Genomic DNA, 13,016 nt, shown 5'->3' with positions numbered 1-13,016 from the left:
TTCTGAAACTAGAATTCTAGAATAGAGTTAAAACAGAGCTGTTCTAGAGGGGTTCTGAAACTAGAATTCTAGAATAGAGTTAAAACAGAGCTGTTCTATAGGTGTTCTGAAACTAGAATTCTAGAACAAGTTAAAACAGAGCTGTTCTAGATGTGTTCTGAAACTAGAATTATAGAACAGAGTTAAAACAGAGCTGTTCTAGAGGTGTTCTGAAACTAGAATAGAGTTAAAACAGAGCTGTTCTAGAGGTGTTCTGAAACTAGAATTATAGAACAGAGTTAAAACAGAGCTGTTCTAGAGGGGTTCTGAAACTAGAATAGAGTTAAAACAGAGCTGTTCTAGAGGGGTTCTGAAACTAGAATTCTAGAACAGAGTTAAAACAGCTGTTCTAGAGGTGTTCTGAAACTAGAATTCTAGAACAGAGTTAAAACAGCTGTTCTAGAGGTGTTCTGAAACTAGAATTCTAGAATAGAGTTAAAACAGAGCTGTTCTATAGGTGTTCTGAAACTAGAATTCTAGAACAAGTTAAAACAGAGCTGTTCTAGATGTGTTCTGAAACTAGAATTCTAGAACAGAGTTAAAAGAGCTGTTCCGAAACTAGAATTCTAGAACAAGTTAAAACAGAGCTGTTCTAGATGTGTTCTGAAACTAGAATTATAGAACAGAGTTAAAACAGAGCTGTTCTAGAGGTGTTCTGAAACTAGAATTATAGAACAGAGTTAAAACAGAGCTGTTCTAGAGGTGTTCTGAAACTAGAATAGAGTTAAAACAGAGCTGTTCTAGAGGTGTTCTGAAACTAGAATTCTAGAACAGAGTTAAAACAGAGCTGTTCTAGAGGGGTTCTGAAACTAGAATTCTAGAACAGAGTTAAAACAGAGCTGTAGAAGAGACACAGTTTGATCATTCGTAAGGCACTTCCCTGTACCTTCAATATGTCCTGATTCAGTGCAAACAAGCTTGGCAACAACAATATGTACATATCAGGATCAATAACAACAATATGTACATATCAGGATCAATAACAACAAATCACTGATTATTATCATGAAACTCCCCAAAGACACAAACATCCATTTCACCTCCATTCTAGTCTTGTTCTGAGGGTAAGAAAAGGTCCTTTTTATTGCACATCTTCACCTTTCCTCTGAGAAATGAAAACAGCAAATACAAGTCGGCTCTTTACTGTAGTAATGACCAGTGGCAGCACTTCATATTCTCCTACTAACCAGTCAAATACACCGGAGGCCTTTCAAACTAACGCTGCCATCTGGCTTACGGTTGAATATTTTAACAGTATTTTATAAATGTTCCTTCCTGAGAATAAATCACTTTCCTACCGGCTAAACCGGTATTTCCAGTCCAAACCGGAACGGTCATTCAAAAGCATTATAAACAGGCCTGTCTGGATTTGATTAGAGCTTTGATTAAACATTCAAGGCTGATGAGCCCTACATTAAAGACATTTAATGAGCCCTACATTAAAGACATTTAAGGAGCCCTACATTAAAGACATTTAATGAGCCCTACATTAAAGACATTTCATGAGCCCTACATTAAAGACATTTCATGAGCCCTACATTAAAGACATTTAAGGAGCCCTACATTAAAGACATTTAATGAGCCCTACATTAAAGACATTTAATGAGCCCTACATTAAAGACATTTAATGAGCCCTACATTAAAGACATTTAATGAGCCCTACATTAAAGACATTTAATGAGCCCTACATTAAAGACATTTAAGGAGCCCTACATTAAAGACATTTAATGAGCCCTACATTAAAGACATTTAATGAGCCCAAGCCCAAGCAAGGCCAAAATATTGTGTATATTACTGTACTGTATTACTGTACTGCATTGTACTGTATTATACTGTGTTACTGCATTGTACTGTATGACTGTACTGCATTATACTGTATTACTGTACTGTATTATTGTACTGTATTGTACTGCATTATATGGACTGGAATGACATCGTTCAAACCACGATAAAGCAGGAAGAGAACATGCGGCTAGTAGTATAGGCTAGCGGATTTTATTTTAACCTAGAAATATAATAGGGCCTTACGTATAATTAGCAGGCTGACAAATACCTTTCATAATATTTCGTGCACTGATTTAAAGCAACGATATTCGAGTGACAGGCAGTTTTAAAACTCTGCAGCTGAAATACAAATAATAATCTTTACAATTAAAAACAAGGTGACCCTGAAAGCCAGATAGAGATGGGTAAATTAGACGCTTATTCAGTCTTTATATTACTGTAGCATAGACTGCGCCTCAGCAAATGTAGGCCTACCTGTCACATGAAAAAAAGCTACCATGATGAGATGATAGATCTACAGGTCTGTCCCCCACCACCCCGAGACGGGCCGTCTGTCCCCCACCCCCCCGAGACGGGCCGTCTGTCCCCCACCACCCCGAGACGGGCCGTCTGTCCCCCACCCCCCCGAGACGGGCCGTCTGTCCCCCACCACCCCGAGACGGCCGTCTGTCCCCCACCACCCCGAGACGGGCCGTCTGTCCCCCACCACCCCGAGACGGCCGTCTGTCCCCCACCCCCCAGACGGGGCCGTCTGTCCCCCACCACCCCGAGACGGGCCGTCTGTCCCCCACCCCCCAGACGGGGCCGTCTGTCCCCCACCCCCCAGACGGGGCCGTCTGTCCCCCACCACCCCGAGACGGGCCGTCTGTCCCCCACCACCCCGAGACGGGCCGTCTGTCCCCCACCACCCCGAGACGGGCCGTCTGTCCCCCACCACCCCGAGACGGGGCCGTCTGTCCCCCACCCCCAGACGGGCCGTCTGTCCCCCACCACCCCGAGACGGGGCCGTCTGTCCCCCACCACCCCGAGACGGGCCGTCTGTCCCCCACCCCCCCGAGACGGGCCGTCTGTCCCCCACCACCCCGAGACGGCCGTCTGTCCCCCACCACCCCGAGACGGCCGTCTGTCCCCCACCCCGATCGCTGATTCATTATGCAGAGGCCCAGATTCAGACAGGGCATATCATTTAACATCATTTATCAGTGTCTCAATGTTATTAGTCCCGGGAGAAGGGAGTGGTTTTGGGAGGTAAATCCCGGTAACCGCGGTAACCGGGTCTGGCTGTACTGTGGGCTGGTTACACTTTGTGGTGGTGGCATTATTATAGACATTTAACATTAAAAATACTATATAAAATGTCATAGATGTTTATACCATAAAATCAGCTAAAATAAATACTGATTGGCAAATGGCACCCTATACACAAGGGCCCTGGTCATTAGTAGTGCACTATATAGGGAATAGGGTGCCATTTGGGTCACAGACATGGGGAGTAAAGCAGTAGAGACCGTCAGGGAAGGAAAAACATCAACATTCCCAAGGTCAGAATTCCCATTTTTGGGAAAACCTGTTAGATCCAACTGATGGTGAAGTTCTGGCTGAGATTCAGTCCTAGGTCTGTTACAGTCAACACCTAGAGGGAGGGAGACAAAATGGAGAAACAGAGAGATACATTAATAACAAACCACAGATATCATTTTCACTAAACATGGGGAGATTCAACTACTACTTGTCAACTCACACATTTCCTAGGGGGCAAAGGTCAGGATGGACATTGTCATGTATCAGTCTTGTCGGTGAACTAACAAACCCCCAGCTCGCGATCCTAAACTGTTCACACACCTTTTGTTGGTGGAAACAAACACACACACACACACAGCTATTTCAGCCACAGCCCCTGCTGACAGGTGTATAAAATCGAGCACACAGCCTTGCAATCTCCATAGACAAATATTGGCAGTAGAAAAAAAACTTACTGAAGAGCTCGGTGACTTTCAACGTGGCACCGTCATAGGATGCCACCTTTCAAAAAGTCAGTCAGTCAAATGTCTGCCCTGCTAGAGCTTCCCCGGTCAACTGTAAGTGCTGTTATTGTGAAGTGGAAACATCTAGGAGCAACAACGGCTCAGCTGTGAAGTGGTAGGCCACACAAGCTCACGGAGCGGGACCGCGAGTGCTGAAGCGTGTAAAAATCATCTGTCCTCGGTTGCAACACTCACTACAGAGTTCCAAACTGCCTCTGGAAGCAACGTCAGCACAATAACTGTTCGTCAGGCGCTTCATGAAATGAGTTTCCACGGGCGAGCAGCCGCACACAAGCCTAAGATCACCATGCGCAATACCAAGCGTCAGCTGGTGTGGTGTAAAGCTCGCCACCATTGGACTCTGGAGCAGTGGAAACGCGTTCTCTAGAGTGATGAATCACGCTTCACCATCTGGCAGTCCAAAAGACGAATCTGGGTTTGGCGGAGGCCAGGAGAACGCTACCTGCCCTAATGCATAGCGCCAACTGTAAAGTTTGGTGGAGGAGGAATAATGGTCTGGGGCTGTTCACGGTTCGGCCCCCTTAGTTCCAGTGAAGGGAAACATTACAGCTACAACATACAATGACATTCTAGATGATTCTGTGCCCCCAACTTTGTGTCAGTTTGGCGAAGGCCCTTTCCTGTTTCAGCATGACAACGCCCCTGTGCATAAAGCAACGTCCATACAGAAATGGTTTGTCGAGATCGGTGTGGAAGAACATGACTGGCCTGTACAGAGCCCTGACCTCAACCCCATCGAACACCTTTGTGATGAATTGGAACGACGACTGGGAGCCAGGCCTAATCGCCCAACATCAGTACCCGACCTCACTAATGCTCTTGTGGCTGAATGGAAGCAAGTCCCCGCAGCAATGTTCCAACATCTAGTGAAAAGCCTTCCCAGGAGACTGGAGGCTGGGGGTCTCCCGAGCGGAGCAGCGGTCTAAGGCACTGCATGTGTCGCAGCCGGCCCCAACTGGGAGATCCATGAGGTGACGCACAATTGGCCCAGCGTCGTCCGGGTCAGGGGAGGGTTTGGCCGGCCGGGATGTCCTTGTCTCAACGCGCTCTAGCAACTCGCTGACATGGTCGCCAGGTGTACGGCGTTTCCTTCGACACATTGGTGCGGTTGGCTTCCGGGTTAAGCGACCAGTGTGCCAAGAAGCAGTGGGGCTTGGCGAAACACGACCCCGCCAAGTCCCACTGCTTCTTGACACAGTCGGAGGAAACACTGTACCAGCTGGTTACCGAAGTCAGCATGCACTGCGCCCGGCACGCCACAAGGAGTCGCTAGAGCGCGATGAGACAAGGACATCCCAGCCGGCCAAACCCTCCCATAACCCGGACGACCCGGGATCGAACCCGGATCTGTAGTGGCGCCTCTAGCACTGATCAATGCCTTAGACCGCTGCGCCACTCGGGAGGTCCCTACATTCCTTTAAAAAAAAAAATATTGTGAGTATGGCTGCTCTAAAACATTATCTGAACTTTAAAAAACAGTTAACCTCTGACTCCAAGCCTCACCTGATTGGCTCTGTAGGTGAATGCAGCATCCTGGGAGTTGACCGTGACCCTGGTAGGCTCCGCCTTCACGCCATAGAAGGAGGCTGTTTCCACGGTGATGTAGGAAGCCTCCACGTGGTCGTGCAGCACCTCCGATGTCAACGTGTTCTAGAACACAATCGGAAGAGAAGAGGTGAAGGCTACAGCGTTAGTAGTGGTTGAACCCGCTACCATGGCTACAGCGTTAGTAGTGGTTAAACCCGCTACCATGGCTACAGCGTTAGTAGTGGTTGAACCCGCTACCATGGCTACAGCGTTAGTAGTGGTTGAACCCGCTACCATGGCTACAGCGTTAGTAGTGGTTGAACCCGCTACCATGGCTACAGCGTTAGTAGTAGTTGAACCCGCTACCATGGCTACAGCGTTAGTAGTGGTTGAACCCGCTACCATGGCTACAGCGTTAGTAGTGGTTGAACCCGCTACCATGGCTACAGCGTTAGTAGTGGTTGAACCCGCTACCATGGCTACAGCGTTAGTAGTGGTTGAACCCGCTACCATGGCTACAGCGTTAGTAGTGGTTGAACCCGCTACCATGGCTACAGCGTTAGTAGTGGTTGAACCCGCTACCATGGCTACAGCGTTAGTAGTGGTTGAACCCGCTACCATGGCTACAGCGTTAGTAGTGGTTGAACCCGCTACCATGGCTACAGCGTTAGTAGTGGTTGAACCCGCTACCATGGCTACAGCGTTAGTAGTGGTTGAACCATTCTTTGACGACAGTAGTCACTGTGTACAGTAGTTTATCAAGTGGTTGTGTTGTATTATGGTTGTGTAGCGGTTGGAGCGTACCTTCACCACAGTGAACACTATGTGAGCGTACTGGTCTGTAGTGGTTGGAGCGTACCTTCACCACAGTGAACACTATGTGAGCGTACTGGTCTGTAGTGGTTGGAGCGTACCTTCACCACAGTGAACACTATGTGACGTACTGGTCTGTAGTGGTTGGAACGTACCTTCACCACAGTGAACACTATGTGAGCGTACTGGTCTGTAGTGGTTGGAGCGTACCTTCACCACAGTGAACACTATGTGACGTACTGGTCTGTAGTGGTTGGAACGTACCTTCACCACAGTGAACACTATGTGACGTACTGGTCTGTAGTGGTTGGAGCGTACCTTCACCACAGTGAACACTATGTGACGTACTGGTCTGTAGTGGTTGGAGCGTACCTTCACCACAGTGAACACTATGTGAGCGTACTGGTCTGTAGTGGTTGGAGCGTACCTTCACCACAGTGAACACTATGTGAGCGTACTGGTCTGTAGCGGTTGGAGCGTACCTTCACCACAGTGAACACTATGTGAGCGTACTGGTCTGTAGCGGTTGGAGCGTACCTTCACCACAGTGAACACTATGTGAGCGTACTGGTCTGTAGTGGTTGGAACGTACCTTCACCACAGTGAACACTATGTGACGTACTGGTCTGTAGTGGTTGGAGCGTACCTTCACCACAGTGAACACTATGTGACGTACTGGTCTGTAGTGGTTGGAGCGTACCTTCACCATAGTAAACACTATGTGAGCGTACTGGTCTGTAGTGGTTGGAGTGTACCTTCACCACAGTGAACACTATGTGACGTACTGGTCTGTAGTGGTTGGAGCGTACCTTCACCACAGTGAACACTATGTGACGTACTGGTCTGTAATGGTTGGAGCGTACCTTCACCACAGTGAGCACTATGTGGCGTACTGGTCTGTAGTGGTGGTTGGAGCGTACCTTCACCACAGTGAACACTATGTGAGCGTACTGGTCTGTAGTGGTTGGAGCGTACCTTCACCACAGTGAACACTATGTGAGCGTACTGGTCTGTAGTGGTTGGAGCGTACCTTCACCACAGTGAACACTATGTGACGTACTGGTCTGTAGTGGTTGGAGCGTACCTTCACCACAGTGAACACTATGTGAGCGTACTGGTCTGTAGCGGTTGGAGCGTACCTTCACCACAGTGAACACTATGTGAGCGTACTGGTCTGTAGCGGTTGGAGCGTACCTTCACCACAGTGAACACTATGTGAGCGTACTGGTCTGTGGTGGTTGGAGCGTACCTTCACCACAGTGAACACTATGTGAGCGTACTGGTCTGTAGTGGTCGGAGCGTACCTTCACCACAGTGAACACTATGTGAGCGTACTGGTCTGTAATGGTTGGAGCGTACCTTCACCACAGTGAACACTATGTGACGTACTGGTCTGTAGTGGTTGGAGCGTACCTCCACCACAGTGAACACTATGTGAGCGTACTGGTCTGTAGTGGTTGGAGCATACCTTCACCACAGTGAACACTATGTGACGGACTGGTCTGTAGTGGTTGGAGCGTACCTTCACCACAGTGAACACTATGTGACGTACTGGTCTGTAGTGGTTGGAGCGTACCTTCACCACAGTGAACACTATGTGAGCGTACTGGTCTGTAGCGGTTGGAGCGTACCTTCACCACAGTGAACACTATGTGATGTACTGGTCTGTAGTGGTTGGAACGTACCTTCACCACAGTGAACACTATGTGAGCGTACTGGTCTGTAGTGGTTGGAGCGTACCTTCACCACAGTGAACACTATGTGACGTACTGGTCTGTAGTGGTTGGAACGTACCTTCACCACAGTGAACACTATGTGACGTACTGGTCTGTAGTGGTTGGAGCGTACCTTCACCACAGTGAACACTATGTGACGTACTGGTCTGTAGTGGTTGGAGCGTACCTTCACCACAGTGAACACTATGTGAGCGTACTGGTCTGTAGCGGTTGGAGCGTACCTTCACCACAGTGAACACTATGTGAGCGTACTGGTCTGTAGCGGTTGGAGCGTACCTTCACCACAGTGAACACTATGTGAGCGTACTGGTCTGTAGTGGTTGGAACGTACCTTCACCACAGTGAACACTATGTGACGTACTGGTCTGTAGTGGTTGGAGCGTACCTTCACAACAGTGAACACTATGTGACGTACTGGTCTGTAGTGGTTGGAGCGTACCTTCACCATAGTGAACACTATGTGAGCGTACTGGTCTGTAGTGGTTGGAGTGTACCTTCACCACAGTGAACACTATGTGACGTACTGGTCTGTAGTGGTTGGAGTGTACCTTCACCACAGTGAACACTATGTGAGCGTACTGGTCTGTAGTGGTTGGAGCGTATCTTCACCACAGTGAACACTATGTGACGTACTGGTCTGTAGTGGTTGGAGCGTACCTTCACCACAGTGAACACTATGTGAGCGTACTGGTCTGTAGTGGTTGGAGCGTACCTTCACCACAGTGAACACTATGTGAGCGTACTGGTCTGTAGTGGTTGGAGCGTACCTTCACCACAGTGAACACTATGTGACGTACTGGTCTGTAGTGGTTGGAACGTACCTTCACCACAGTGAACACTATGTGAGCGTACTGGTCTGTAGTGGTTGGAGCGTACCTTCACCACAGTGAACACTATGTGACGTACTGGTCTGTAGTGGTTGGAACGTACCTTCACCACAGTGAACACTATGTGACGTACTGGTCTGTAGTGGTTGGAGCGTACCTTCACCACAGTGAACACTATGTGACGTACTGGTCTGTAGTGGTTGGAGCGTACCTTCACCACAGTGAACACTATGTGAGCGTACTGGTCTGTAGCGGTTGGAGCGTACCTTCACCACAGTGAACACTATGTGAGCGTACTGGTCTGTAGCGGTTGGAGCGTACCTTCACCACAGTGAACACTATGTGAGCGTACTGGTCTGTAGTGGTTGGAACGTACCTTCACCACAGTGAACACTATGTGACGTACTGGTCTGTAGTGGTTGGAGCGTACCTTCACCACAGTGAACACTATGTGACGTACTGGTCTGTAGTGGTTGGAGCGTACCTTCACCATAGTGAACACTATGTGAGCGTACTGGTCTGTAGTGGTTGGAGTGTACCTTCACCACAGTGAACACTATGTGACGTACTGGTCTGTAGTGGTTGGAGCGTACCTTCACCACAGTGAACACTATGTGACGTTCTGGTCTGTAATGGTTGGAGCGTACCTTCACCACAGTGAGCACTATGTGGCGTACTGGTCTGTAGTGGTGGTTGGAGCGTACCTTCACCACAGTGAACACTATGTGAGCGTACTGGTCTGTAGTGGTTGGAGCGTACCTTCACCACAGTGAACACTATGTGAGCGTACTGGTCTGTAGTGGTTGGAGCGTACCTTCACCACAGTGAACACTATGTGACGTACTGGTCTGTAATGGTTGGAGCGTACCTTCACCACAGTGAACACTATGTGACGTACTGGTCTGTGGCGGTTGGAGCGTACCTTCACCACAGTGAACACTATGTGAGCGTACTGGTCTGTAGCGGTTGGAGCGTACCTTCACCACAGTGAACACTATGTGAGCGTACTGGTCTGTAGCGGTTGGAGCGTACCTTCACCACAGTGAACACTATGTGAGCGTACTGGTCTGTAGTGGTTGGAACGTACCTTCACCACAGTGAACACTATGTGAGCGTACTGGTCTGTAGTGGTTGGAGCGTACCTTCACCACAGTGAACACTATGTGACGTACTGGTCTGTAGTGGTTGGAGCGTATCTTCACCACAGTGAACACTATGTGAGCGTACTGGTCTGTAATGGTTGGAGCGTACACCTCCACCACAGTGAACACTATGTGACGTACTGGTCTGTAATGGTTGGAGCATACCTTCACCACAGTGAACACTATGTGAGCGTACTGGTCTGTAGTGGTTGGAGCGTACCTTCACCACAGTGAACACTATGTGAGCGTACTGGTCTGTAGTGGTTGGAGCGTACCTTCACCACAGTGAACACTATGTGAGCGTACTGGTCTGTAGTGTTTGGAGCGTACCTTCACCACAGTGAACACTATGTGAGCGTACTGGTCTGTAGTGGTTGGAGCGTACCTTCACCACAGTGAACACTATGTGAGCGTACTGGTCTGTAGTGTTTGGAGCGTACCTCCACCACAGTGAACACTATGTGACGTACTGGTCTGTAGTGGTTGGAGCGTACCTTCACCACAGTGAACACTATGTGAGCGTACTGGTCTGTAGTGGTTGGAGCGTACCTTCACCACAGTGAACACTATGTGAGCGTACTGGTCTGTAATGGTTGGAGCGTACCTTCACCACAGTGAACACTATGTGAGCGTACTGGTCTGTAGTGGTTGGAGCGTACCTTCACCACAGTGAACACTATGTGACATACTGGTCTGTAGTGGTTGGAGCGTACCTTCACCACAGTGAACACTATGTGAGCGTACTGGTCTGTAGCGTACCTTCACCACAGTGAACACTATGTGAGCGTACTGGTCTGTAGTGGTTGGAGCGTACCTTCACCAAAGTGAACACTATGTGAGCGTACTGGTCTGTAGTGGTTGGAGCGTACCTTCACCACAGTGAACACTATGTGAGCGTACTGGTCTGTAGTGGTTGGAGTGTACCTTCACCACAGTGAACACTATGTGAGCGTACTGGTCTGTAGTGGTTGGAGCGTACCTTCACCACAGTGAACACTATGTGAGCGTACTGGTCTGTGGCGGTTGGAGCGTACCTTCACCACAGTGAACACTATGTGACGTACTGGTCTGTAGTGGTGGTTGGAGCGTACCTTCACCACAGTGAACACTATGTGAGCGTACTGGTCTGTAGTGGTGGTTGGAGCATACCTTCACCACAGTGAACACTATGTGAGCGTACTGGTCGGTCTCCAAGGTGTCGATGCTCTCTCCGTCGTCCCAGAATAGCTCTCCTCCGGCCGAGCCGTCTTCAGACAGACTGGACACGAGGTGGAGCGGCTGACCAGTGCTCACAAACAGGGTTGTGTTGGGACGCTACAAAGGGAGAGACACAGAGAGAGACACAGACACAGAGAGAGACACACAGAGAGAGAGAGAGACACAGACAGAGAGACACAGACAGAGAGACACAGACAGAGAGACACAGACAGAGAGACACAGACAGAGAGACACAGAGAGAGACACACAGACAGAGAGAGACACACAGACAGAGAGAGCAGAGAGAGAACGAAAGAGACCGAGAGAGAAAGAGGAACAGAGAGACATACACAGTGATTTATTATTTCGATATCGATGCCTGACCATCCACTTTGTGTCATCTTCTTATTAACCATCAGTAGATAGTCATCATTATTCCGACTTAACCTTTATTTAACTGGGCAAGTCAGTTAAGAACAAATTCTTATTTACAATGACGGCCTACCCCGGCCAAACTAATGACGCTGGGCCAATTGTGCGCCGCCCTATGGGACTCCCAATCACAGCCGGTTGTAATACAGCCTGGAATCGAACCAGGGTCTGTAGTAACGCCTCTAGCACTGAGATGCCTTAGACCGCTGCACCTCCTCGGGAGCCCCAATAATATGGATGATCCAGCTACTTGACGATGTATTGTCTGTTTACCTGTGTAGGTACGACAGCTCCTTCTCTCAGGTGAAGGTTGATGTGCTCTAGAGGAGCCTTGAGCCTCAACTCTTCTCCTTTACTACGGATAGAATCACCCTGAGAGAGGAGACACAGAGACAGAGAGGGACAAGGGAAGTGGGAGACAGAGGGAGGGAGACAGAGGGAGGGAGACAGAGGGAGGGAGAGAGAGCAGACAGAGGAAAGAGACAGAGAGAGAGAGAACAGACAGGAGAGATTCAATATTCAGCACGTGAATTATACACTGAACAAAACATTAAGAACACCTACTCTTTCCATGACTTAGACTGACCAGGTGAATCCAGGTGAAAGCCATGATCCCTTATTGATGTCACTTGTTAAATCCACTTCAATCAGTGTAGATGAAGGGGAGGAGACGGGTTAAAGACGGATTTTTAAGCCTTGAGACAATTGAGAATGTGTGCCATTCAGAGGGTGAATGGACAAGACAAAATATTTAAGTGCCTTTGAACAGGGTATGGTAGTAGGTGCCAGGTGCACCGGTTTTTGCCAAGAACTGCAAAGCTGCTGTGTTTTTCCTGCGCAACAGTTTCCTGAGTGTATCAAGAATGGTCCACCACCCAAAGGACATCCAGCCAACTTGACACAACTGTGGGAAGCATTAGAGTCAACATGGACCAGCATCCCTGTGGACACCTTGTAGAGTTCATGCCCCGACAAATTGACGCTGTTCTGAGTGCAAAAGAGGGGTGTAACTCAATATCAGGAAGGTGTTCCTAATGTTTTTCCCACTCAGTGTAAGTGCCATGGTCCAGCCTGAAACAAAAGCCTTGTAACTACCATCACATTCTATTGTCATTATCCAGAATTCCTACTAGTTGTGTCCTGTGCGGTCCAGTGGTTCCAGCTGGTTGGAATCCGCCTCCCAATCATCTGGTACATTTTAGTCCTTCATTTAAATAAAACTCTTATCCACTTACAGTAGTGAGAGCACAGAGTTTTACGTACTGGTCCGCCGTGGGAATCGAACCCACAACCCTGGCGTTGCAAGCACCGTCCACTACCAACGGAGTCCCACGGGACAATCTTTATCCAACACTTATCTCCCTCACTAGCTTTAAGCCCCAGCTGTCAGAGCAGCTCACAGATCACTGCACCTGTAAATAGCCCATCTATAATCTACCTCTTCCCCTACTATATTTATTTATTTATTTTGCT

At 48.6% G+C, this 13,016-nt stretch overlaps 2 protein-coding genes and 1 long non-coding RNA gene across 3 annotated transcripts in view; 2 read left to right on the top strand and 1 right to left on the bottom strand.

Annotated features, from left to right (window-relative positions):
* The first annotated feature begins 489 nt into the window (after positions 1-489).
* Positions 490-1,003, top strand: LOC139568393 (uncharacterized). The gene is made up of 2 exons (XR_011673594.1): positions 490-741; positions 786-1,003. It is a non-coding gene; the product is annotated as an uncharacterized lncRNA (long non-coding RNA).
* Positions 1,004-2,224: 1,221 nt separating this feature from the next.
* LOC139541963 (uncharacterized) lies at positions 2,225-2,970 on the top strand. The gene is made up of 2 exons (XM_071346903.1): positions 2,225-2,228; positions 2,345-2,970. The coding sequence occupies exons 1-2, from the start codon at positions 2,225-2,227 to the stop codon at positions 2,968-2,970; spliced, it is 630 nt and encodes a 209-aa protein (XP_071203004.1).
* Positions 2,940-13,016, bottom strand: part of gaa2 (alpha glucosidase 2) — a 27,563-nt gene continuing 17,486 nt past the window's right edge. Inside the window, exons 18-21 of the mRNA XM_071390178.1 lie at positions 11,817-11,915; positions 11,064-11,228; positions 5,373-5,519; positions 2,940-3,457 (exon numbers count right to left, since the gene is read on the bottom strand). Coding sequence (XP_071246279.1) covers positions 3,395-3,457; positions 5,373-5,519; positions 11,064-11,228; positions 11,817-11,915 — 474 coding nt within the window. The 3' untranslated portion in view covers positions 2,940-3,394. The remainder of the gene's footprint in view (positions 3,458-5,372; positions 5,520-11,063; positions 11,229-11,816; positions 11,916-13,016) is intronic.

Source organism: Salvelinus alpinus, chromosome 2, assembly GCF_045679555.1.
Source record: "Salvelinus alpinus chromosome 2, SLU_Salpinus.1, whole genome shotgun sequence".
NCBI lineage: Eukaryota > Metazoa > Chordata > Actinopteri > Salmoniformes > Salmonidae > Salvelinus > Salvelinus alpinus.
This window is presented reverse-complemented; position numbering and strand designations above follow the sequence as displayed.